This window comes from Macaca thibetana, chromosome X (genome assembly GCF_024542745.1).
Source record: "Macaca thibetana thibetana isolate TM-01 chromosome X, ASM2454274v1, whole genome shotgun sequence".
NCBI lineage: Eukaryota > Metazoa > Chordata > Mammalia > Primates > Cercopithecidae > Macaca > Macaca thibetana.
The window spans coordinates 129,790,635-129,818,322 of NC_065598.1; the positions used below are offsets into that span (position 1 = coordinate 129,790,635).

General features: G+C 40.7%; 1 protein-coding gene and 1 non-coding gene across 16 annotated transcripts; both read right to left on the bottom strand.

Moving 5' to 3' along the window:
- Positions 1 to 952: 952 nt before the first annotated feature.
- PABIR2 (PABIR family member 2) lies at positions 953 to 27,651 on the bottom strand. 15 transcript variants are annotated; one of them, XM_050776723.1, is made up of 10 exons: positions 27,437 to 27,651; positions 25,162 to 25,240; positions 19,671 to 19,727; positions 19,309 to 19,352; positions 19,171 to 19,225; positions 18,818 to 18,919; positions 18,115 to 18,176; positions 16,206 to 16,267; positions 12,209 to 12,305; positions 953 to 2,737 (listed from the first exon to the last, which is right to left on the bottom strand). In XM_050776723.1, exons 1-10 carry the CDS (start codon positions 27,532 to 27,534, stop codon positions 2,668 to 2,670), a joined length of 726 nt encoding a protein of 241 aa, XP_050632680.1. In that variant the 5' UTR covers positions 27,535 to 27,651; the 3' UTR covers positions 953 to 2,667. The 15 variants fall into 15 exon arrangements, with proteins under 15 accessions (XP_050632680.1, XP_050632673.1, XP_050632679.1 ...); XM_050776716.1 differs by having other exon boundaries at positions 953 to 3,662; XM_050776722.1 differs by having other exon boundaries at positions 16,206 to 16,270.
- On the bottom strand, positions 7,446 to 7,591 carry LOC126947069 (small nucleolar RNA U109). The gene has a single exon (XR_007722913.1). It is a non-coding gene; the product is annotated as a small nucleolar RNA U109 (small nucleolar RNA).
- Positions 27,652 to 27,688: the final 37 nt, after the last annotated feature.

The window sequence follows — 27,688 nt, forward strand, 5'->3', positions numbered from 1 at the left end:
ATATGATGAAACCCCATCTCTACTAAAAAATACAAAAACTAGCCAAGCGTAGTGGCAGGGGCCTGTACTCCCAGCTACTCAGGAGGCTGAAGCAGGAAGAATTGCTTGAATCCAGGAGGCAGAGGTTGCAGTGGGCCAAGATTGTGCCACTGCGCTCCAGCCTGGGCAACAAGAGCAAAACTTTGCCTCAAAAAGAAATAAAAATAAAAAAGAAACTGAAGATAAAACTTAATAATCTGAATCATACATAAAAGGCTTTTTGCCTGTTTTTGTTTGTTTTTTGTTTTTTTGTTTGTTTTTTGTTTATTTTAAGACGGAGTCTCGCTCTGTCACCAGGCTGGAGTGTAGTGGCACAATCTTGACTCACTGCAACCTCAGCCTCCTGGATTCAAGCGATTCTCCTGCCTCAGCCTCCTGAGTAGCTAGGACTACAGGTGCACGCCACCATGCCCAGCTAATTTTTGTATTTTTAGTAGAGACGGGGTTTCACCATGTTGGCCAGGATGGTCTTGATCTCTTGACCTCATGATCTGCTCACCTCGGCCTCCCAAAGTGCTGGGATTACAGACGTGAGCCACCGTGCCCGGACCTTTTTGTCTGTTTATTCACCCCAATCTTGTTCTAAAAATAATTTATAGAGGCTTATCAATATGTAAAAAATTTAACAAGATAAACTAAATTGAAAACGAGGAAGAAAGATGTATGACCCTGGCAAGAACCTTCTAAATTGTCAAATTCTACAAAATACTCTTGAAAATTTGATTATGTGGAGAGGTTTCACTTCGTTTTGGCAAACAGCCCCAACTTCAACATAGCTATTAGTTCTTTTGTGTTTCTGATATCCTTTTATTCAAAGCTTGACCTGCAATTAGACACAGAGAATAAACTATTGGGATATAAGGGCAGAAAATGATTATTAATAAGAACAAAGGACAGATTTTTAAAACATTAGTAAATTTTATGCATGTATACACACTTTATTTATTCTAAGATATACACAAGACCAGCATTTCACAAAACTTCCTATTATTCCAAAAGCAGTAATCATGAAACAGTGATTATATAAGTCAATCAAGCAAAAAACATTATAGGGTTCCATCATATCATCTCTTATACCTGTTTTCAAATAGAAGCCTGAAATAAATGATATATATTAGAATAGGAAGAGAGAATTTTACTTTATAACAATCACTTTTCAAATATTAGACTTTATATAAAAATAAAGGGGTCTTATCAACAAAGTTCATCTGTGAGTTAGCATATCTCTTTATTTCAAAACAATCCCTGCAAAAACTTAACTTTCCAGTTCATTTAAACAACAAAAACTAAAAATGAAGCTTGGTTTAAATAATAAAGTGAATCATCTTGTCTCCTAGTTCTCACACCATTGGAACAATTTCCATTTCCTGACCTAATTCTATCCCACCATTGAATTTCAAAAATTAATGTAAGTACCATCATATTTCAGTTATTTCTTAACAGTGTTAAGTTCAAGTCTAAAAATGATGGCCAAGTGTCCCTTTAAGGCAAAGAAGACAGTAGGTGGATAAATCTCCTGAAAGACAAAACCATCTATTATCATTATAGAGGCAGAACATTTTGACATGATCCTTTACAAACAGAATAGATACACTGCATACCATCGAAGAATTTTTTCTTTATAATGGCATACTAGGGGACAAGCTTCATAATAGATATATTTGTTACGTTTGAAGAAGTAGACTTTTCCCAGATGAGAGCAATACAAGAAATAAAGCCATTAATGGCTGTTATGGTTACAATTTAAAATAAAGGACACATCAGATGCTATAATAGAACTACTGCACGCTAAGTGATACTCTCTTGTAATTGAAAGAGAATGGGTTTCCCTTCAAGCCATATGCTATTACTAGTCTCTGAGTGCCTTCAAAGCACATAATCTTCCTTTAAAATCCAAGGATCTTTGCCTTCAAAAGACACAAATGCAGTAGTTTTCATTTCTTACATTCACTTTAAAATGGATTATGATGATTCCAGCAGGCAAATCTGCATATTAAATATAGACAACCCAACCACAATATCTGAACATTAAAAGAAATCTATCACGACAGACATTTTACCTAGTTATAAGTAACGTAACAATAGATTACACTCAGATTTCTTAAACAGCTCACTCAGGAGTTTCCTCTTTTAAAAATTAAATAACTTATGGTACCTCACACTTACAGCATGTACACAGTTCACAGCTGAAACAGCTTCTTAAAAGCAGAACGCACAATCACATTGACTTCTTCAGCTCCTAAAAGCTTCTTTGTAGATATTAAACTGCCCTCACTACAAGGCAGCATGAACAAGAACTGGATTCTGATTCTGGCGGCAACACAATAACTATAAGGCAGTATGAACAAGAACTGGATTCTGATTCTGGCGGCAACACAATGAACTGAAACACCATTCACCACATGACAAAACAAACAAATCCAATGACAAAAAGGAATCGGAAAAAAAGCAGCAACACAAACAGTATGTGGCATTCATACACATAAGGCCCCTCTTCCACCATACCTTATGATATACATCCCTTATAGCATGACAATGTACCCCAAGGCACCTGAGGCCTCATAATGCCACCCGAGACACTGACAGCTCCATGGACGCTTTTGTACACAGTGGTTTGTGTGTAAATAACTATTCATTCATTTGTAGATGCTCCACACATCTGGTCAAGGCAGGAATTTCTTCTCCTTGATAACACCACCTAGAAATATCAACAATATTTTATATATTCCTTAGGGCAACAGGTTTGAGGAGAAATATATCAACTGTGGTAGCAAAGTCATAAGAACCTGTGGTGACTAATCCAAGCATCCTGTAAGTCCGTTTACGTTCTCAGCACTAAAATCAATGCTCACTTCACACACCCCAACAGCAAAGAAGCAATAAGGGTAATGAAAGCAACTACGTATTTCTTCCCCTCTGTGAGAAATGGCGTAAGCGGCTCAAACAGGAAAGGGAAACAAAATAATGTACTTTAAGCTGATGCAGAAAAATAAAAATTTAATATAATTAAAAGCAATTTATATATTATCATGAAATAGAGATTTGAAACTATGTAGTCAACAAAGAACAAAAAAAAAATCTCTCAAGCAAGAGAATTTCTGATCAAATCTGTCGTATCACTGCTGCGGAAAAGCACCATTAAAGGCAATACGTATCAGTGCCTTTCTTAAATGTATAAACTCAAAATAGGTGTTGAGGCACTAAGGAAAAAAGATTCCTCTAAGCAATCAAAAATGAGCAGTTGAGATTTAATCACTAAATCCAAAATGAGATCAGCAAAACCAGATTATTAGCTAAGGTCATTAGGCTCATAAAATTGAACTTTGGAGAAGAGAGATGCCAAAGAGTAATAATAGCATCAGAATGGGTGAAATCTGTAAAACTTTAATCCTCATTATGGATCAAAGTTCTCTGCGTTCCCCACTAAACATTTTATGTAGGAAACAGCAGTTAAAACGTTGAATCAGAAATGGTTAAGTCACTTGGGTGAGAGATCATCCATCAAGATGAACGAAGAGCATGAATTGGAGCATGCTACTGGAGACTCTGTGGTAGCGCTGCCTTTAGCCAGTGGGTCTGAGGATAAGCCACTGCTGCTACTACTGCCATCCAAAATATCTGAACTGAAGACAAAGCAAAAAGAATTATAAGCAAATGCAACTATCAGGGTAAACGTAACATGCAATGACACAGTTTCAAGAGCTCACAAATCAGTAGATCACTTGTAAATAATAAAAAAGCATAAAGCCACAGCAATGAACTACATAATATACTACATTATAAAGCCACAAAAATCCAAAGTAAGACTCTTCGAGGTCCTGTATCATTTGATTGTCCCCCCGGAGGCACCAGACCATCCAACCTACAATAAATGTTCCTCTTGACATGCCATGGTTTTTGGGAGGGAGGTTCCTTCACTTCACTTCAGCTCAAGAAATTTCTATCCTTATGTTTATCTTTTTATCTTCCCATCAGGCTTGAAGCAAGAGGAGTAGTTACTTACTGAGGTAACCATACTCGGACTATCAGAGGTGTTCGATCAAATACACTGCCTCATAGTTCCTCTACTCTAAAACAAAGTCGTTCAACTCCCTTAGAGTTGATCACTTCCCCACTCCCAAAGGGCCTTCAATTCAAACACATTTTTAAATGATTTCCCCCTCCAATTCTATGCCATTTATAATTCCTTACACTGTTTCCTTTCTTCTTGCTTTCAAAACCCAAAGGTCTATTTCTAGAAGAGTCCCTTTCTTTGATCCCTTTAGTTATTCTCCAGTTAAGCTTCTACAATGAATAATCTACACTCATGGTCTCAGTACCCATTGTCTGTTGCCTCTTTATCCTGACAACTGGCACCTGTTCCTATCGTTCCAGTAAAACTCCAGATCTGGACATCAAGAACCTCTATACCCAGCCCAGGGATTCCTTCCCTATCCAGCCCAGGGGCTCACTGTTCCCAACCATCAACCTGGCCTGACTCATGAATCTGGCTCCATACTTCAGCAGGGAAATGAGAGCTTTTACAGTCTGGCATCAAGCTGCCTTTCTGGCTTTGATTTCCATCAATCCAATAATAAGATCTATGCTTTATATTTGCCCTGAATTCAATCATTCACTTATTCTAATACTTACTGAGTGCCTGCCAAGTGCAGGAAGCACACTAGATATTAGAAATACAACAGTGCTTAAAACAGACGTGGTCCCAGCCCTCATTGAATTTACAGTATTGTGCAGGAGACAGACATTCAAATAACCATGCTAATAAATATGTAATTATAATTTGCAATAAAAGTGATAAAGGAAAGATACAAGGGGCTATGAGAATATACAACATGGGTAACCTAATCTAACTCGGAGGAATGAGAAAAGGTTCCCCAGAGATGATACTTGCTATCATCTGAAGGATGAGCAGGCATTAATTAGTTAAGATTTGGGAGGAAGCAAGGATAGTTCTAGGAACCAAACAAAAGCAGACTATTGTGGCTGGGGTATAGAGAGTGAAGAAAACACAGTGACAGACAAAGCGGGAGAGGTAATTGGGCAGTTTTAGAATTTACACACTTTTTATTTTTGAAAAGGAAAAAAGCACAGAATTGGAGAAGGAATTATGGAAATCAGGAAACACGGGTTCTAGTTTTAACTTTGGTCACTAACTCCTTTGAAAAAGCCCATTCCAGTCTAACATGCTGAGTCGAAAATGTTGGGAGTCTTTAATATTATCATTTTTCTGAATTTCCAAGTTAATGTATTTCTAGTGTTAAAAGTAACCTATGGTACATTAGAAAGCTTCTGGGCCCTGTACTACCCTCAATGAAATATATCACCCCCACCCTTGCTTCTCTACTCTTCTACTTTTCTTTGAAATGTCATTTCATTCTCTTGTTTGTGGACTGTTTTTAGGTGGAGACAAACTACAAATAGGCTTCAGAAAAGTAAAAGTAAAAATGGAAACAGTATATTCCACACTACTCCTACTCTACACTCACTGCTGTCAAATGCATCATTAATAATATCACTTTTAAGTAAGAAGTTTGGAAATTTTAGCTGGCTCCGATATTTTTTCAACCAAATGGCGAAATGGATCTAAAATATGAATTACTCAAACTACTGAAAGAAAGTTGCACAGATAATCCAAGACACTGGAAAATCAAAAGACCTTTCTATTTGCCTTTGGAACATATGCGATTTTTCCTCCTGCAGCTTTTTGCCTAGACTAATATTAAAATGAATTTACTTTCCTAAAGCACATATTGGCCGGGCAGCCGAAGGACACGCTCTATGCTACTTGGCAGGAAGAAATGGGCTTAGATTAACACTTGGCCACCAAGCAGATAATCTGAATATAAATAAAGAATTCTTTATTCCAACCACCAGACTTACGGTGAGTCCTGGGTTAAAAGATTCCATTTGTAATTAAGGCCTGCCTGCTTGGGTGAATCCTGTATTCATTCAAAAACACACAACAGGACTCATGCAGTGAAATTTGACTTCTAACACTGCTGATTACCTTAAGAGAAATAAGCTAATGGAGGATCAGAAAAAAAAAGCCCTGAACATTTCATTTCAGAATGTCTTCCCTATTATTAAAATATAAATGTATATAATTTTGTTCATTAACAGAAAATAGCACACTTACATTTAGTCTCCACTGCAATTTAGATTCAGAACTTGGTAAATCTTTAACCAGACATTTTCACTTAACTAAAATCTAGTTTCCGTTTGAATTAATCTGGCACAATTACTCATGGTCATGGAAGCAGAGACTTCACGTCACAAATCACTCATTGTTATTCTATCCATGTCAAGTAAGACTTACATGATTTTTTAACCCACAGCAACATCACTGCACAAAAGTAATTTTCGCAGAGTCTACTATTAACTCTTCTACCAGAGCTTCTAAAAGCAACGAGGTCTGGACTAATCTGAGTTCATCTCTTCTTTCTTTCCTAGCTTAAGCTCTGATGGAAGTGCTAATGAGCCTTACTTACACTAATGGCCGAAAGCCAGACAATAGTAAAAAAGGATCTAGACAATTCAAATTGGACACAGGAATCCCTGAATCAAAACTGAACGAATGCGTTCCAGCCACTGAATATACATATTGAGGCAATATTTGAACCACACAACCAAAAGTACTTATGACTTAAGGTAATGCCCTCTGTCTAGAAAACCTAAGGATGAAGTATGAGTGACTCATTAAAAGAGTCCAATGATAAAGTAATAACAAAGGTAGGATGTCCAGTGTGATTCATGCTATCACCCCATCTGGCTGAGCCACTTGGTGCCTTGTCTCGTCAATAAGCTGGGTCCTATCAGATTAATGACAGGCAGGTAAATGCGTTAGAAATGAGTCACAGTCCTATCAAGCCTAGCACAGATTTTGGTATAAGGTATGACTGTAGGGCATCCCCACACCCCTTGCTGTGGGTTAAACTGATATATATGGCATGTTCTCTGGTCTCTACTATCTTACCTTAAGGGTCCTAGTATCATCCTTCTGAATGACCTCTAAGTTTTTAAGATCACATATTTAAATATCAGTCCGCAGTCATGCTGAGGACAGGAGTGTTTTGTTTTGTTTTTAACTTGCTCATTTTTATGGTGAAGGTAGACAGGAGTTTTAAACTATCAGCACAGATGTCTAAGTTGCTCACATAAACATCTCTAAAGAGTGTGTGTGTGTGTGTGTATACATGTGTACTTTAGAGATGTGTACAGACATACACATTCCTATTAATGATTAAAACTTATTTTTTGTACTTGTCACATATTCATGAAATTTTGGCATGACACATATAACATTAAAAATAGTGTTAGAACCACTAAGACCCATTTAACAAAAAAACGTGTTAAAACTATCACATTAACACTGATGCACGGGGTAAGAAAATTCATAAGTTTTCCTTTCATAAAAAAGAAAGACACTATCATTTAATCGTCACTGTATGGCCAGCAGCCCTGAAAACTCCTTTATTTTATATAGTATGCTGCAGACACACACAGTCTCACTCCCAACAGAATGAAGAGCAGATTAAGAGCTCCCAACATGCAGAAAGAATCAAAGCACAGGCAAAGGTAGACTTCTGAGTGATGCTCAAATTTTGATGTCCATAAGGATTAAATGCAGAATGACATAACTCCTGCCTTATGGTTGATAATGTCCTCCAGATTTGGTTGGCAAAGATTTGGGAATTTTCATTTAGCAAAAAAAAAAAAAAGAAAGAAAAGAAAAGAAAAGAAAAGAAATAAAAAGTATGCCTAACTGGACACAAACTCCAAATGGGTCCACACTCAAATTTCAAACTTAATTTATGCTTCAAAAGATGTCAGATTTTTAAAGATTGTTATCTAGTGTATAAACTTTAAAGGCTATAAAAGCCATCTCTCCTTTTGTTGGGTGGGGCAGGGAATAAACTATAAATATTTAAATGACAAGATAACATCTAACGATCTGATCCTTTTTCTGCTCTCTAAAAGATAGAGGGCAGTTGTTTCCGTAGTTTCATTAAAATAGCAAATCATGAAAACCATCCAATGATAAAAGTAATCACAAAACTAAGATATTCGGTTTGATTCATGTTATCACCCCATCTGGCTGAACCACTGTGTGCCTTGTTCAGTCAATAAGCTGGGTTCTATCAGATTAATAGCAGGTAGGTAAATAAATAAAAAATTAGCCACAGCCCTATCAAGCCTAGCACAGATTCCTTAGTTTTGTTATCAAGTAGGTTGCCAACCTTGGTAGCAGAAACCAGAACACAGCCAGATTCCTATCTCTAGCCCCGTTTCTAAGAATATGAATGTCTGATTCTGATTAATAAAACTGCATTAAAGAGATAAAAGAGGCTGGGTGCAGTGGCTCATGCCTGTAATCCCAACACTTCGCGAGGCCAAGGCTTGCAGATCACTTGAGGGCAGTTCAAGACCAGCCTGGGCAACATGGCAAAACTCGGTCTCTACAAAAACAGAAAAATTAGCTGGGCGAGATGGTGCACACCTGTAGTCCCAGCTATTCGGGAGGTTGAGGTGGGTGGATGGCTTGAGCCCGGGAAACAGAGGTTGCAGTGAGCCATGATCACACTACTGTACTCCAGTCTGGGCAATAGACCAGATCTTGTATCAACAACAGAAAAAAAAGACCAGGTATGGTGGCTCACGCCTGTAATCCCAGCACTTTGGGAGGCCAAAGCGGGTGGATCACCTGGGGTTGGGAGTTCGACACCAGCCTGACCAACATGAAGAAACCCCATCTCTACTAAAAATACAAAATTAGCCGGGTGTGGTGGTGCATGCCTGTAATCCCAGCTACTCGGGAGGCTGAGGCAGGAGAATCATTTCAACCCGGGAGGCAGAGGTTGCAGTGAGTGGAGATTGCACCATTGCACTCCAGCCTGGGTAACAAGAGTAAGACTACGTCTCAAAAAAAAGTTTCCGCAAAAGCAGGATCCAGATTTTTTTTTTTTTTTTTTTTTGAGATGGAGTCTCGCTCTGTTGCCCAGGCTGGATGGAGTCCAGTGGTGCGATCCTGGCTCACTGCAACCTCTGCCTCTCGGGTTCAAGCAATTCTCCTGTCTCAGCCTCCAGAGTAGCTGGGATTGCAGGAATGCGCTACCACGCCCGGTTAGTTTTTGTGTTTTTAGTAGAGAAGGTGTTTCACCATGTCGTCCAGGCTGGTCTTGAACTCCCGACCTCAAGTGATCCGCCCACCTCGGCCTCCCAAAGTGTTGGAATTACAGGTGTGAGCCACCATGCCTGGCCAGGATCCAGTTTTTATATAAAAGAAATAAATCATATTTAAAAATCTCTTAATTATAGGCAAAAATGTCAGCACCATTAATATATAAGGTGTTCCCAAAGTCTCAGCACAATTTTAAGCTTTAATAACCTCAGAAGTACAATTGCTGCAAACTGACTAAAAACATCATCTGGAAGTTTAATTAATGACTTAACTATCTTTGACACTTAGTTTTGTGAATTTTGAGTAACAGATTTCTTTTGCAGATTACTTGAACCACACTTGGCTTGTTGACACTCTATGAGTGGCTGTGAATAAAGCAAGTGTCTCTTGTGTGAAGCAACAACTTTTTTTTTTTTTTTTTTTGAGACGGAGTCTCGCTTTGTCACCCAGGCTGGAGAGCAGTGGCGCGGTCTCCGCTCACTGCAAGATCCGCCTCCCGGGTTCACGCCATTCTCCTGCCTCAGCCTCCTGAGTGGCTGGGACTATAGACACCTGCCACCATGCCCGGCTAATTTTTTTGTATTTTTAGTAGAGACGAGGTTTCACCGTGTTAACCAGGATGGTCTTGATCTCCTGACCTCCTGATCTGCCTGCCTCGGCCTCCCAAAGTGCTGGGATTACAGGCATGAGCCACCGCACCACAACAGCTTTTTATGTTTAAGAATCAAAAGTTGGCCAGGCACAGTGGCTCACGCCTGTAATCCCAACACTTTGGGAGGCCAGGGTGGGTGGGTCACCTGAGGTCAGGAATTCAAGACCAACCTGGACAACATGGAGAAACTCCATATCTACTAAAAATACAAAAATTAGCCAGGTGTGGTGCACGTACCTGTAATCCAAGTTACTCAGGAGGCTGAGACAGAAGAATCGCTTGAACCCGGGAGGCGGAGGTTGCAGTGAGTCAAGATTGCACTGCTGCACTCCAGCCTGGGCAACAGAGCGAGACTCTGTCTCAAAACAATTAAAATAAAATAAAAGTTTCCTTCATCACCAATGTTGACGTTTCCAGGGCTCTCCTAGCCATTTATGGGTCTATGGGATAGGGGAGTAGTGACAAGGAAATAGAAGCCTCACAATAGCTACTGCTAGAGATGGTTTAGGTTGTGCTGCTCAGAGGAATAAATGTCTGGACAATGAGAGAAGACCCTTCGTAAATACTGCACCTTCTCTTTCCTTTCTTACTTACTTGCATGAACCTGTTTTACACATCCTGCACTGTCAGCCAAAGACAATATAAAAATAAGTCACCTCACCCTGTATGTTTTCAGCTTGGTAAAATGCTGTCATATATTTTACTTAACTTGGTCACTTGGTTAGTAACTAGGTAAGCAAACCTATTTATAGTCATGTGCCTATATTAAAACACTTTGCCATAAAAGTGATATGCACTTTCCACTAAGGATAGAGTTTCACCCAATAGTCCTCTTGACAAGCTTCAGAAGTTTTCTCTTTTCCATCATCTACATACCTGGAAAGGCACTCTGTACCAAAATTAGCACACTGAAGTAGCAAGGACATATAGAGATGAGAGGAAAAAAGAGACCATGGGGTTGAAAATAGCTAGAACAATTCTAAAAGGCATCTATCTGTTCCAAGGTTAGAATAGTACTGATCAAAAAGACTAACAAACTAGAATAATCTGTGACTTCTTGGTCAACTAGAAGTACAGGTTATTTCACATGGAACAATGAATAAGTGATTTGGGAAGAAGGGATCGTCCATCTTTATAGCTTACAAGTGGCTTATACACTTTTTCCATTTAGAGGGTATGATCTTGCTATTTTTAAAGTGAGTGCCCTCGTGGGCTTTTTAAAAAGACCTTCAGGCCAGGCACGGTGGCTTACACCTGTAATACCAGCACTTTGGGAGGCCGAGGTGAGGGGGATCACCTGAGGTCAGCAGTTCGAGACCAGCCTGGCCAACATGGCGAAACCCCATCTCCACTAAAAATACAAAAAAAAAAAAAAAAATAGCTAGGCATGGTGGCCCGTGCCTGTAGTCCCAGCTACTCGGGAGGCTGAGGCAGGAGAATCTCTTGAAGCTGGGAGGCAGAGGCTGCAGTGAGCCGAGATCACACCACTGCACTCCAGACTGGGCAACAGAGCAAGTCTATCTCAAAAAAAAAAAAAAAAAAAAATCCTCAGCTGTAAAACTCAGGGAACAAAACAAATTCTGAAAAACAGTACACAATTGATTACACAAGTATTCAGTGAGTTGATCAGAACATACTGAAAGATTTCAAAATATTACCTGGTCACTGCTACTTATTCCTTCCCCTTCCTTCCAACATGTACATAAGCACTCAAGTGCTCAACTTCAGGTATAGGAAAAGAAGTTAACGTTCTCATGAAAACACTGAAGGCCCTTAAAGACCTAAACTAGGATGAGTAAGATTTAAAAAACATGTGTGTGACTAGACCGTAGGAATCAGGAAATGTTATTATAAAAATGAAACCTTAGCACTGTGACAAAATATTTCATAATTTTCAAAAAGATAACAATGGATAATGCTAATCAGAGAATACTATGCTTAAGAGAATCCTACTATTCTCTGCTAAGCTGAAAGGACTGGATACAAAATGCAGGCAGAGCAGCTACAATCAGTACACATTACCCACAGCCACCCAGAGACTCTTTCTCACACCAGCCAGCAGTTGGCACTGCCACACCATTGGCAACTAATGACAGGCTGACCTAACAGGAGCTGGGAACGAAAGCGAAGGTGTCAGAAAGACATATACATTTCCAAACGAAATACTCTTGACTTTAAAATAATCTGTTTTTTCACATTATCCTCCACAGAGATTTCCCCTTCGTGGGAGCATGGATAAGAAGTTGAAAATATTTTAAATTATCCCAATATACTTTCCATGTGGCTCTTTTAAAATGGATTATACTCTAATATACTTTTCATTTTATTTCCTTTTTTACCATGAACTGAGATCAGACAATTGCGCGGCATCTGGAGATAACATATTGGTAGTGCCTTGGAAGAGTCTCTTGGGCTGACTTTCTGTCTCCATTTCACCTAAAACAGAAAGAGATGATGCTACTATAAAACAATTTTACAAATACAGGCGTGGTGCTAAAATAGGATGACCTTTGTTTAACCAAAGCTCAGAATACTTCTTCAAACCACTGCTTAAAACTATTTTCCCATGTGCTTTAACGTGGAAGAAATATGCTTCCACATAAACTCAACCAAAAAGTCGGCAGCCCTAAAAAGCTTCTCACTCATTATCCACAGCGTGCTATGGACATATTCACATTAATAGGACAGTAGAACACTGACTGCATCAGGCAAAATGAAGCAAGGCTGACCACAGTAGAGATAAAGAATTCCCAAATAGCGGACACTCACAGTGAATATTGTATGCTACATGGTTAGCAAGGCCTATTGGTTTTATACATTTTGATATCTGAACATTTCCTAAGATGGTGTCAAACTGGTTAAAAAATGATAAGTAGTGTATAAGTAAAAAGTTGCTTTCACACTATTTAATGAAAATGAAGATTAAAAAGATAAGTTTGAAAATACATCTGTAATCAAAAGCAAATCTTACTCAATTCACAAAATTTTTATTGTACTGACCACCTCAATCCTACAGATTTTCTCGGAATTGCTAATAGAAAAACTTTGCACCAACAGGGATACTGCCTAACATTTTGCTACCAGGAGTACAAAAAGTAAAACCCTAAGTTAGAATAATCTCCTTTAAAATCAGGCTCTGATGTTATTTAAAACATATATATTCCTTGGTTCTGAAGCTCTTCATCTGAGCTTGAAAACGGAATGTTCAAGACAATTTAATTCATGAGCCTGTCTATACTCCAGTAGAAAATTAGTAACTTTGAACTTAAAACTGTGTAAGATTCTTAGAATGAAAAAAGATTAAGCAAGAACAAACGCAACATTCATTTTGTCCATGTTATCAATTAGTTATCTTTCCTCTAGGACTATTCTGAAAATTGCTGAAAATCTGCAAAAGTTGTTATTTTCCATGCTTTAATATGCAGCTTTTAAAAGTTGCTGCTGGGCTTTTGAGTTTGCCTCACTAGTAAAAGCCTTTAGCTCTTTTGAGCAAAGAATTCCTCCATCTGCTGGTGTATTTTGGAATAGCTGTAAAACTAAACTACCATGCTAATTCCTTCAACTTCCTGCAACAAATTTTAAGTTAGTAATAATAACAACAATAATAGCTTTATTTCCAACTGTTATTTTCACTTACTAGCTACTGAGAACATTCCTAGGACTACAAATAACTCCCTACAAGATTGAGGAAAAACTGTTTATAAAGATAAAATGTATATATTAAATACAAATATTGTCACCATATCAGGAACTATTTTCCAGAGCACAAGATCTTTAAGTTGTTTGAAACGCAGCACTTTTGGAATCTGTATATGATCCTATGACTGGAAAGTTTTCAAAGCCACAAATACCTGTACCCCTAACATTAGAAAAGTTGGTCTGTTTATTGGCCCTGAAGGTGATCTGCACAAAGAAACCACTTGCTGAATTGCTTTTAAAAGTACAGTTGGCCAGGCGCGGTTGGCTCATGCTTGTAATCCCAGCATTTTGGGAAGCCGAAGCGGGTGGATCACCTAAAGTCAGGAGTTTGAGACCAGCCTGGCCAACATGGCAAAAACCCCATCTCTACTAAAAATACAAAAATTATCTGGGCGTGGTGGTGCACATCTGTAATCCCAGCTATTTGGGAGGCTGAGGCAGAAGAATAACTTGAACCCAGGAAGCGGAGGTTGCAGTGAGCCAAGATCGCACCACTGCACTCCAGCCTGGGTGACAAAGCAAGACTCCGTCTCAATTAAAAAAAAAAAAAAAAGTTATTGTTAATGGCTGGGCGTGGTGGCTCATACCTGTGTAATCCCTGCACTTTGGGAAGCCCAGGCAGGTGGATCACTTGAGACTAGGAGCTCAAGGAGAGCGTTGCCAACATGGCGAAACCCTGTCTCTACTAAAAATACAAAAATTAGCTGGGCATGGTGGCGCACTCCTGTAATCCCAGGTACTTGGGAGGCTGAGGCAGGAGAATCGCTTAAACCCAGGAGGCAGAGGTTGCGGTGAGCTGAGATCACACCACTGCACTCCAGCATGAGAGACAGAGCGAGATCTTGCCTCAAAAAAAAAAAAAAAAAAGTTATTGTTAAGACTCGTTTAAAATGACACCTGACACTTGCAATCGTGTAGTCATATCCCCAGGAATAATGAATAAACCTGTGTTGCCAGCTGGGTGTGGTGGGGTAATCCCAGCACTTTGGAAGGCCGAGGCAGGTGGATCACCTGAGGACAGGAGTTCAAGACCAGACTGGCCAATATGGTGAAACTCTGTCTCTATTAAAAATACAGAAAATTAGCCAGGCATGGTGGTGGGTACTTCTAGTCCCAGCTACTCGGGAGGCTGAGGCAGGAGAATCGCTGAGCCCAGGAGGTGGAGGTTGCAGTCAGCCAAGCTCACGCCACTACACTCCCGTCTGGGCAACAAGAGTGAAATTTGGTCTCAAAAAACAGACAAAAACCTGCGTTGCTTTTTTTTGAGACAGGGTATCACTCTGTGGCCCAGGCTGTGATCTCGACTCACTGCAACCTCTGCTTCCTGGGCTCAAGGAATTCTCCAGACTCAGCCTCCCAAGTAGCTGTGACAACAGGCACAAGCCACCAACGCCTGCTTAATTTCTGTATTTTTTGTAGAGATGTGGTTTTGTCATGTTGCCCAGGCTGATCTCAAACTCCTGAGCTCAAAGCAATTCACCTGCCTCAGCCTCCCAAAGTGCTGGGATTACAGACCTGTGTTGCCTTTTTAAAGAGATGCCATCAGGTGCCCTTTATAAGCATCTAGCACTAGTGTTGATTGATACTAAACTATTTTAGCCTACTGCTTTGTGGTTCAAAACAAGGTAACTGAGAGCACCCTGTTATACAAAAAACTACAGAATTGAATATAAGGCAATTCTTGCTTTGATGAGGCATAATTTGATGAGGGGGTAAACCTCACCTTATATTTGAGTATATAGCACATTTATGGATGTTTGATACAGCATTAGCATATATTTCTGCAGTTTATAAACTATGCATCTCTTTCATATTTAGATAACTGAGAGGCAATTTTTTGAATATATAATGATAATGAATATATGAATAAAACTTATGAAGTATAAGAAAATACAGATGTATCAAATAACTCATTTACAAAATTGAAAATCAGTAGAGCAAACATTCGGAAGAATACTTTTGAGTTTCCCTAAAACACAAGAGAGCAATGCTGTTAGCTCATTTCAGACGGGAGTTCTAGTTTTTAATTCAAGCTTGGCTAGGTTTAAGACCAGAAGCGTGATGCTTATCTTTTTCTTTTCCCCCCCGGCTTTACTGAGGTATAAATGACAAACAAATTTACATATATTCAAGGTATACAATGTGATGATCTGATGTATGTACATAATGTGAAATGATGATCACAGTCAAGGTTTTTTTGTTTTTTTTTTTGAGATGGAGTCTCACTCTGTTGCCCAGGCTGGAGTGCAGTGGCGCAGTATTAGCTGACCGCAACCTCCGCCTCCCAGGTTCAAGTGATTCTCCTGCCTCAGCCTCCTGAGTAGCTGGGATTACAGGTACCTACCACCACGCCCAGCAAATTTTTGTATTTTTAGTAGAGACAGGGTTTCGCCACATTGGCCAGGCCGGTCTTGAACTCCTGACCTGAGGTGATCCACCTGCTTTGGCCTCCCAAAGTATTGGGATTACAGGCATGAGCCACTGTGCCCAGCCCACAGTCAAGTTTTTAACACATCTTTTGCTTCACCTAGTTACCTTTTATATGTGTGTGGTAAAAACACTTAAGATCTACTTTCTTAGCAAATTTCAAGTATATGACACAGTAGCACTAACTATAGTCACCATGCTGCTACATACCTTTTCTTTTAAGAGGACCGAGAACACTGGGTCTAATGCACTTGACTGGACTCTGACTTCTCCTGCTTTGATGAAAAAACAAACAGGATAATGTGAAGAACATCCAAGATGCAAGATAAAACAGCAGTCCAGCCCAACAAATACATAAATAAAATGGACAATCATATCAATGACTGAAATGGAAAATTCTTGTGTAACTGAATAACTGAAATGCCAATACATGATTTCACCCAGCATATGGCAACCTGGAATAATACAACAGCATTTTAAGCCATTTAAAAAATATGCCATATGACAAAATACCCACAACAGTTTAAAGAAAAAAAGATACCTTATTTAAAAAGTATTTTGGGGCTGGGCGCCGTAACTCATGCCTGTAATCCCAGCACTTTGAGAGGCCGAGGTAAGCAGATCATCTGAGGTCAGGAGTTTGAGACCAGCCTGACCAACATGGTGAAACACTATCTCTATTAAAAACACAAAAAATTAGCCAAGTGTGGTGGTGCATGCCTGTGATCCCAGCTACCTAGGAGGCTGAGACAGAACAATCACTTGAACCCAGGAGGCAGAGGTTGCAGTGAGCTGAGATTGCACCACTGCACTCCAGCCTGGGAAACAGGAGCGAAACTGGATTTGACTGGTCTATGAACTTTAACATTTTTTCCTTATTCTTAAAAAGGATTATTGGCCGGGCGCGGTGGCTCAAGCCTGTAATCCCAGCACTTTGGGAGGCCGAGACGGGCGGATCACGAGTTCAGGAGATCGAGACCATCCTGGCTAACACGGTGAAACCCCGTCTCTACTAAAATACAAAAAAAATTAGCCGGGCGAGGTGGCGGGCGCCTGTACTCCCAGCTACTCGGGAGGCTGAGGCAGGAGAATGGCGTGAACCCGGGAGGCGGGGCTTGCAGTGAGCTGAGATCCGGCCATTGCACTCCAGCCTGGGCAACAGAGCTAGACTCCGTCTCAAAAAAAAAAAAAAAAAAAAAAAAGGATTATTGTGGTGTGCGTGCGTGCGTGTGTGTGTGTGTGTCCCCACTAAATATAAATCAGCATTAAATCCCCCCTAAAAAAAAAAACTCTGGGGCCAGGCGCTGTGGCTCATGTCTTTAATCCCAATACTTTGGGAGGCCAAGGCGGGCGGATCACGAGGTCAAGAGATTAAGACGATCCTGGCCAACATGGTGAAACCCCATCTCTACTAAAACAAAAATTAACCGAGTGTGGTGGTGCATGGCTGTAATCCCAGCTACTTGGGAGGCTGAGGCAGGAGAATTGCTTAAACCCGGGAGGCAGTGGTTTCAGTGAGCTGAGTTCGCGCTACTGCACTCTAGCCTGGTGACACAGCGAGATTCCGTCTCAAATTAAAAAGAAAAAAAAAAAGAAAAAACTCTGGTAAAATGTTAATGGTAGATTATAGGCAGTGGGTATATGGGTGTTCACTGTAGATTATAGGCAGTGGGTATATGGGTGTTCACTGTGAAATTCCTTCACTTTTGATGTCTGAAAATTTCACAGTGAAATATTGGGAAAAATAATTTTTTTTTTTTTTTTTTGAGACAATTTTTGCTCTGTTGCCCAGGCTGGAGTACAATGGTGCAATCTCAGCTCACTGCAACCTCTGCCTGCTTGGTTCAAGCGATTCTCCTGCCTCAGCCTCCCGAGTAACTGGGATTACAGGCGCCTGCCACCAGGCGCAGCTAATTTTTCTATTTTTAGTAGAGACGAGGTTTCACCATGTTGGCCAAGATGGTCTTGAACTCTGGACCTCAGGTGATCCACCAGCCTCAGCCTTCCAAAGTGCTAGGATTACAGGCATGAGTCATCGTGCCCAGCCACAAAAAGCTAATCTGAGAGATAAATGTAATGAATGGTACTTCAACCACATTTAAAATTCAAGTTTGCTTACCTTGAAAATCGTCTTGAACTGGGAACTGGACTTGGTGGCAACCCACTGCTGCTCACAAACATCTGTAAGAATGGTGAGAAACATTACTAGAAAAAAACATATTCAATATTAAAATAGTTCTAGCACTCCAGTTTTCTTTCTTCCTGTTTTTTTTTTTTTCTTAGAGACAGGGTCTCTTTTTTGCTCAAGCTGGAGTGCAGGGATGCGACCATAGCTTACTGCAGCCTCAAACTCCTGGGCTCAAGCCATCTTCCTGCTCCACCTTCCTGATGAGCTAGGACTATAGGTGTGCACCACCATGCCCGACTAATTTTTTTGTACCTTTTTTTTTTTTAAATGTAGAGATGAGGTCTCGCCATGGTGCCCAGGCTGCTCTTGACCTCCTGAGCTCAAGTGATCCTTCCGCCTTGGCCTCCCAAAGAATTGGGATTACAGGTACAAGCCACCATACCAGACCCACAGTCATTTTCAAAAGGTTCTTTTCAAAATGACAGAAACAATTTCCTTAGAATTGCTTGGCTGTTTGTGTGTCTCATAACTAAATTACATATATATATATGTATATTTTCCAAATTACTGCCATAGATTTTCATTGATTTTCCTTCAAGGCATTGGATACTTTAAAAGTGGTGTGATTTGTGTGCGTTTTAGAGTAAACAGCTCAGTTTGTGAAATAGACTTAATATCCTTTCAATTATCCTACCTTTCCAAATCCCCTGGTGGGTGAAGGTGCTGGAGAAACTGGAGTGAAGTCAATTCTCTTAGGAGAATATAATTTCTCCGGCTTGTCAAAATCACTGTCACTCTGTAAACATAGTGTCATATCCTCATAATAAATTCAGCACATCACAGCTCTTATTTACTACTATAACACACCCAGATTTTCCAAAGAGAAAGGTACAGACTCTAATATTCTGCTGGAAAAGCAGAGATCAAAAAACAAGTATCAATTTGGAAGCAGAAGGGGACAGAAGCGTGCGAAAAACTTAATGAAGCCAGTGAACAACATAAAAGTTTCTAGAAAATGAAAACCAAACAGACATGAGCAAACTTTACCAGGCTCAAGCTCTCATCCCATGATTGGCTTATCTGCATTGCCGTTTGCATTTCCCTAAAATAAACAAAGGGAAGGGCCATCAGTGTTTACAAACAAGACAGTTATTAGGCTAGGCCCTGCTCTTGCAAAGCACTAACCTTTCATGTGCAGTTTCTCTGTTCATCATATCCAGGCCTTCTTCCTGCAAAGACAAACATATGTGCTAAAAAGGTAGGATCACTGACAAAATATTAACTCTTCCACATACTGTAATTTTTATCCACATAGTTCTCGGCTTCAAATAAAATAAAAAGACTTTTCTACCTCATTGACATAATCACAGTAGAGTAGAATATTCATGCCGCTTGTATATTTTATCTGCACACTCCAGAAGAATTATAATCTGTCTCCAACTAACCAGAGTTGCATCCCAACTCATTTTAATATCTAAATCTTTAAAATAAAAATAAAAATGTAAAATCCAAAAAATTTCCAATCTGAGCTAGTAAGTAAAATTTACCCTTTTGATCTGATGCAGTCTGCTACTAGGAATACGATTAGGTGAGGATGACAGCAACTGGAAAGAAAAAGTAAACATTTACTATTTTCCGAATCACAAAGCAGCAGTCTGCTGTCAGTACTGGTGTACAACCTCTTCCAAGGTAAGTTTTCATATTCTTCTTCGAAATTTAGCTCTTTAGATCACTGAACATTCATGCACTAGAGGCAGTATATTTAGTCTTCAAAAAGTACACCAGGTGTCCGACCTCAAAGCACCATCTGTTGCTAGACAGACACTGACCTCAGCACTTTTCCCAAATGAATGTGAAGCTACGTAAATTTAGAGAAATAAAGACTATGGGCCTTAGACATATCCATTATCCCAGTTATCTAAAATAGAGAACTACATAAGAAGGGAAAGGAAAAAAAAACACCAAAGCTATTAATTCTTATTACCAATGCAGCAATGGGGGAAGAGAGGCTAATAAGTCTAGTACATAGTATTTTGTCTATGATTGATGTTTTTCAAAAACACTTTACAACTGCAATGAGGAGGCTTTGCTTTCACGATCCAAATCCATTCTAAAATCTCATCACATGCTATCACTACAAATCTTACTAGTTAACAAAAAACAATTTGGGGCTGGGCCCGGTGGCTCACGCCTGTAATCCCAGCACTTTGTAATCCACCACCGAGGCGGGCAGATCACGAGGTCAGGAGATCGAGACCATCCTGGCTAACACAGTGAAACCCTGTCTCTACTAAAATTACAAAAAATTAGCCGGGCGTGGTGGCAGGCGCCTATAGACCCAGCTACTCGGGAGGCTGAGGCAGGAGAATGGCGTGAACCTGGGAGGCGGAGCTTGCAGTGAGCCGAGATCACACCACTGCACTCCAGCCTGGGTGACAGAGTGAGAAGAGACTCCGTCTCAAAAAAAAAAAAAAAAAAAAAAAAACCAATTTGGAAAGACAAGGTGTATCTTTAAAATAACTGATGCTTTCCCTTAGATCATCATTTTTTTAATAACACAAAGCAGAAATGATTTGGAGGCCAAATTATGTTCCTTCACAATAATTACAAGCTGGTCACAAACTGTAAGACACAATTCATATCAACAGGTCTTAGAGAGTTCTAGTGGTCGTAATATAAACAACTACTGGCCGGGCGTGGTGGCTTACACCTGTAATCCCAGCACTTTGGGAGGCTGAGGCAGGCAGATCACGAGGTCAGGAAATCGAGACCATCCTGGCTAACACGGTGAAACCCCATCTCTACTAAAAATACAAAGTTAGCTGGGCGTGGTGGTGGGCGCATGTAGTCCCAGCTACTCGGGAGGCTGAGGCAGGAGAATGGCGTGAACCCGGGGGGTGGAGCTTGCAGTGAGCGGAGATCGCGCCACTGCACTCCAGTCTGGGAGACAGAGCAAGACTCCGTCTCAAAAACAAAAAACAAAAAACAAAAACTACTACTATTTATTCTATAACAAAATACAAATGAACTTGTAATACTATAAAACCAAATAACAATCACCCTGTTTAAGAGGCCCCATGCTATTAAAACTTTTTTGAATACTAATGCAGTGAGCAGTATAAAATAGTAATAAAATGCTCTAAGTTTCTTTTTATTTTTTTTGAGACAGAGTTTCGCTCTTGTTGCCAGGCTGGAGTGCAATGGCATGATCTCTGCTCACCGCAAGCTCCACCCCCCGGGTTCACGCCATTCTCCTGCCTCAGCCTCCCGAGTAGCTGGGACTACAGGCACACACCACCACGCCCAGCTAATTTTTACAACCATTAAGGGAGACTGGAGCATAAGATAAATGTATGTTAGTACAGACAGGGTTTCACCATGTTGGCTAGGATGATCTCGATCTTCTGACCTCGTGATCCACCCGTCTTGGCCCCCCAAAGTGGCTTACAGGTGTGAGCCACTGTGCCCGGCCACTGGCGAACTCTTAATAAGATCACTTAGAAAACAGTAAGCTACAAGGTGAGCAAATACAGCAGGAAGACTCTCCAACAGGAGACTGTGGAAGAGAGCACAGATGTGTCAGTTAGGGAAACCCAAGAAACTGAAGAAGCAGTGAAACGATCAGGAAAGCTGACATGAGGATGGCCAAAAACTAACTGGGGAGAAAGTCAGAAATTTACATGCTACATTTACATAATACACAACTTGACAATTTTAGACAAAACCGGAAAGTAGACCAGAAAGAACAGAGCAAAGTTGTGTGTAGTACCAGAAACAACAGGGCAATGTATCGGCTAAAAAAAAACACACACAAAAAGAGCCAGAACTCCAAGGAGGTGCTAGCTAACGGGGTTAAATAAAGCAAAGAGCTCAAGGGGGATAAGAAATGAGGCCCCTGACATTGGCAGTTAAGTGGGCACTGGTGACTTTTGCAAGAACAGTTTTTTAATGGAGTTGTGGTAGAAGCAGCATGATTACAAACTGGCCAGAAACGAGGAGACAAGGAATTAGAGGCAGTGGAGTGTAGATTATGCTTTGAAAGAGCTTGGAGAGGGGAAGGAAAAGGGAAGGAGAGACCTACGAAAAAGAAAACAGTTTGTTTTCCCCCATCAGATGCATGAGTCTGGAGAAGGTGGAAAGAAGAGAGCTCGTGAGGAATAGGGAAAAGATACAAGATAGAGAGGAGATGATAGACCGAGCAAAGCAACAGGAGAGTCAAAAGCATATGAACCATTGGGGAGAAATGCCATACATGAAGCTAAAGACATTTCAAGGCAAAGAAAGCTGACATTTACACAAGATAGGTGTCTGTCTTCTTTGTAAAGTAAGAAGGGTCATCTGCTCAAAGTAAAAAGTGGTGACACTGGAAGCAGACAGAATCTTTTTAAAAAGGGAGAATACTGCTTTGAAGAATATCATGGGGCCAGAGGCACCTTAAATCCAATTATGTCCCAAAGAATTCATCTTCTTCCCCTTCAAACTACCAATCATCTCAATTTCTCTACTCCTACGCAGCGCCAATCCCCGGTCACCAACACACAAAATTTCCATCACTTGGAGTCTTCCTTCTCTTAGTCCTTATATCTAATCAGCTGGTGAGCCATGAAGATCCTACATCTGCATATCCAGTCCATTTCATTTGTCAACACCTTACTCATCACAGGTTACCATGGGACACAGATAAATGTATTAAGATTTATAGCACATCCTGTGATAGAGTGTATATAGTGTAATTAATATTATGATAGTTGTGGAAGCCTGCCCAGAGGAGATATAAGGATTAAACTGAGTTTTGGAAGACCAAAATGCTAGAAAGGAGAGGGGCAGGAATGAAAAGATGCATCAGGATCAACAAAGAGCAGTGAGTCACCATGGCCCTTTCAGAAAACTAGGTATTTCAGTGAGAGAAGAACCTAGACCACTGTTGATAAGAATCTTCTCATCTTACAAAAGAGGTAAGTGAAGTGTAGAGAGGCAAATTCACTTTCCCTTCTTTGCTATGCTACTGTTATCAGGAGCATGGCTGTGTAACATGTATAAACATTTTTCATATATCCAGCAAAAATAAGTAATATTTTCCAGTATCCTCAGAGAAGAAGGTAAAATGAATCAAGCCTCCAGATAGCTAACATTTCCCCCTGTAAGTATTTTCAGTCATTTCAGTTGGAAATCTTTCTAAAATGTGTTCTAGTTCTCCCTTTCTTAAACAAATTATACCAAACAGAATGGCACTGGGAGATCTCTATTCTTTTTTTTTTTTTTTTTTTTGAGACGGAGTCTCCGTCTGTCGCCCAGGCTGGAGTGCAGTGGCCGGATCTCAGCTCACTGCAAGCTCCGCCTCCCGGGTTCACGCCATTCTCCTGCCTCAGCCTCCCGAGTAGCTGGGACTACAGGCGCCCGCCGCCTCGCCCGGCTAGTTTTTTGTATTTTTTAGTAGAGACGGGGTTTCACTGGGTTAGCCAGGATGGTCTTGATCTCCTGAACTCGTGATCCGCCGGTCTCGGCCTCCCAAAGTGCTGGGATTACAGGCTTGAGCCACCGCGCCCGGCCGGAGATCGCTATTCTATTCCCAGTTCTAACAGTTACTAATTGTGCGATTCTGAGCAAGTCACTTCTAACGTCTTGAGTTTTAGCTGCTGCTTCTTTTAATTGGGAAAAATATCTTTGCCCTCCCTAAATAGGGGTTGTTATGACAATTAAATATGTGAAAGTACTTTGTAATGGGTAAAATACTATACAAGTGTAGGTATTACTAGAATTTATGAATAAGTTAATGACCCAGGTATCCTTAAGAACATAAATTATTATATGATTCTACACCAATGACATGCTTGGGGTGTACTAACAGGCTCTTAGCCCTTATACTAATTAGCCACAAACAAATTTTTTTTTTTTTTTTTTTGAGACGGAGTCTAGCTCTGTTGCCCAGGCTGGAGTACAGTGGCCGGATCTCAGCTCACTGCAAGCCCCGCCTCCCGGGTTCACGCCATTCTCCTGCCTCAGCCTCCCGAGTAGCTGGGAGTACAGGCGCCCGCCACCTCGCCCGGCTAATTTTTTTTGTATTTTAGTAGAGACGGGGTTTCACCGTGTTAGCCAGGATGGTCTCGATCTCCTGAACTCGTGATCCGCCCGTCTCGGCCTCCCAAAGTGCTGGGATTACAGGCTTGAGCCACCGCGCCCAGCCACAAATTTTTTAAAAATGTCTGTTTTTCAGTTTTTCCCTCTCCTCCCTTGCTAGCAGCTATTAGTATACTTTTAACTAAAATGCATCCCTTCTAATTTGCTGCTTCTCACACACTATTGGATTGGAAGCTTATTATAATTGTGCATACATTTTAGATGATTCAGAGGTCAGAGGCTCTCCTATAAATAAACCGATGAACTTCTGCGCACAGACTATGGAAATCTAGTTCTGCCATTTAGGGATCTGTCTTCTTTCATTTCAGATGTCTTCCAGAGAATTGAAGCTGCTGGATAAGTGAGTTCCACATGTGAACTGCTACCATATAAAAAACCTCATCATAATTTATCCCAATGTGACCAACTAACAAAGCAATCCCTGACAGTTCTGGCTACAGAGATCAGTCACAATCAGTAACTCTTCAGAGAATATAAATACAAGCATTTTAAAAGGAGTCTTCATTTCGGAAAACCAGCATTGTTTAACAGGTACGTGTCAGAAACAAACACTCTGCTACCTTTAAGTGATGTGTGCATCCTAGGACAAATGAAGACCACTGTTCTCAGCTATAATTAGAAGTTAATCCTGACTTACCTCACAAGCCTGATGCAAGTAGTGACAAATAATAATGAACAATTTTAAAAAATACAAAGTCCCACAGCAAAGAAAAATTTTTAACCATGTATCCTTTTTGTACCAAAAGCTGAATGGCCATAGCATAAGCAGTAAACAAGATAGGTAAAATCAATCTTTTCTTTCTTAAAAAGTTGTGCATAGCACATCATTTTAAGAAAGAACTCCATTTCAAAGTATTTTCCCCAATCTAAATCACTTCAGATACTTACTTCTATACTTACCAGGCTGTGACGGCTCATAATTGTTGTACTATTCCTCCGAGTTCTAAGTGTGTAAGGTTGAAAAACCTGTGAAAGGTCACTGAAAAAAACAAAAACAAACAAAAAAACAAAATTAGTAATTTTTCTAATGGAAGATCTCTTTCAAATACATTAACATCAGTTCTCTAGTTAACAACGAAATCTTCCATGGCTCCTCATTTCATACAGAGAATGAACTCCTCGCCGTCCTCTCTGCAGAGCTTCCCAAGTGGTGTGCTGTGGATTACAGGTTTGCAGAGATACTGATCTCAGTGGTTGGGGGCAGCTGGGAGAAGTGGTGCAGGCGGAGCTCCAGACTGGTTGACTCTAGCTGCTTCTGGTCAGAGCTACGCCCCCAAACCGGTTACCACCAGACCTGAGCAGCCTCATCTGTTTACCCCAGAGAAGCAATGAGTACTGTTTTCTGTGTTTGCCATGATGCGAAAAGGGGCGAGGAGCATTGTTCTACAATACGAGGTGGATCAAGACATCTCCCCCTTCACCCTAAGCATGTGTCCTACCTTTGAACTCTGCTGTTGGATGGAATAAACATAGCAGAGATTGTTGCCCCTTCTGCCTCAAATGCTCCGCCTCCTGCCACCATCTATTAAAATCCTTCCTCTCCTTCCACATCCATCTTGAATGCCATACCCTTCAGTGAAGGCATGGCACAAACCTCTCTTCAATCCACAAACGGAATGCAATCACTCTCTCCTTTGAACCCAAAGAGTACACTGGGAGATGAGCTGCTTCTTGAGACACCTACTTTGTCTCTTAATAAAGAGAAATGTGGATGTGTCTTAAACCCACTGGTAGAGAGGTGTTTTATTCATGTTTTATAATATCCCTGCAGTGCCTAGCAGAGGGCAATGCCACAATAAGGATGAGAATTCCAGAAGGATTTTTCAGAAATGAACTGCACTGGGCTTTCGGGGCCCACTGAGATCACCTAATTCAGCTCTCTTAATTTTCAAATGAGAAAACAGACTCAGAAAGGTTAAATGACTCATTCATGATCATAGCTAGTTAGTGAAAACTGGGACCAGACCTGGTCTCCTCGCCCCTTCTTGTGTCACATCATGCTATGTTACTTAAATCATGATTCAAAAAACAGTATGTTTTTGCTACAATAGTCTAAATGCAGGTCAATAGAATTGCTGAAGTCCCTAGCAATTGCTTGCTTACGAGATTTCAAAAGACAATCAGAAAAAGACCAGTTTATTGTTATAGTAACCAAAATAAATTCAGGGCCAAGGACAGCAACAGGAAAGCAAAAAGTCACTCCTACATTCCCTCAGTTTCAAAATTATATTTAATAAATGAAAAAGTCAACCTGTTTTTTCCCCAAAATATGGATGTTATAATCAGTTCAACAGCAAGGATTATCTCTTTCTTTGCCTTCACTGTGCTTGATTAATATGTTTTTGGCTAATTGTACTCTCATCTCCTTTTTTGGACTAATGCCATTTCTACCGGGTCTCGCAAATTGGCTCTCTACCTAAGATGAATTGTCTCCTTATAAAAGTGAAATACAATAGGCTCAGGAGATGAACCAACCTAACCTTCACTATTACAAGATGCTACCTTAAAATAGACCCTCGATGACTTATTCACATTAAAACACAAGACCCTACCACCGAAATTGAAGAGTCGATTCTCTCCACCGTTTTCTAAAACGTGCCTTTTCACTGACCCTAAGCTACAGACCACCCTTCTTTTTTATTCACTGCAATGCATTTCAGGCAGTTTTGGAACCTGAAAACATTAGAGCAAATCCAAATCACGTACTGTGATGTGAACATACCACTTAATTACAAGTTATTAGATAAAGTGTGATTTATTAAAGTAAACCTCTGTTAATACCAGGATTCCTAAACTAAGCTTAGAAATAGCAGCTCTGAGAGACAGGTGTCAAGTTGCACATCTAGTTCCAGCGGTTTCGATCTGACATTCCCTGGTGTAAGTTAGTCGGGCAAGCAACCTGTCAGAAGAGCCAGAAGCTTTCTGCAGTTCCTTTTACAGTGGGACAACATGGCCCCAGGTGGAGGGGGAACCGTTTCCTCCACACTGCCCAAAGTTGGAGATTGAACTTTCACTCCACCTTGGGACCCAAGTCACTATCAAGCAAACGAGTCGCCACCCCCTCAGGTTGAAGAGCCCAAATGAGCTCAAACGTGCACTTTAAGGAAGGAAGATTGCTCGCACGGGGGCAAGGAGCCCCTGAACCCTGTACTCCATCCTCCCCAACCCTGCTCACCTGAGCCCATGGATTAGGGGAGCGCTGCTGGATCTCCTCAGGGTTCCCCCGTAAGATGTATCAGGCTCAAGGTCCAGCTCCATTTTCTCCTGAGCCATGTCAGACTTGCAGGCAGGCACAGCGGGCAGTGCTCAGCTCCTGGTGCTTAGCTATGGACTCCCAAGACTCTCACTGCAGGACTGAGCTGCTGGGGACTGGCAGCTGGGGGCGGGGGCTAAGGGGCGGAGGCTTGGGGACGAGGGCGGGGGCTGG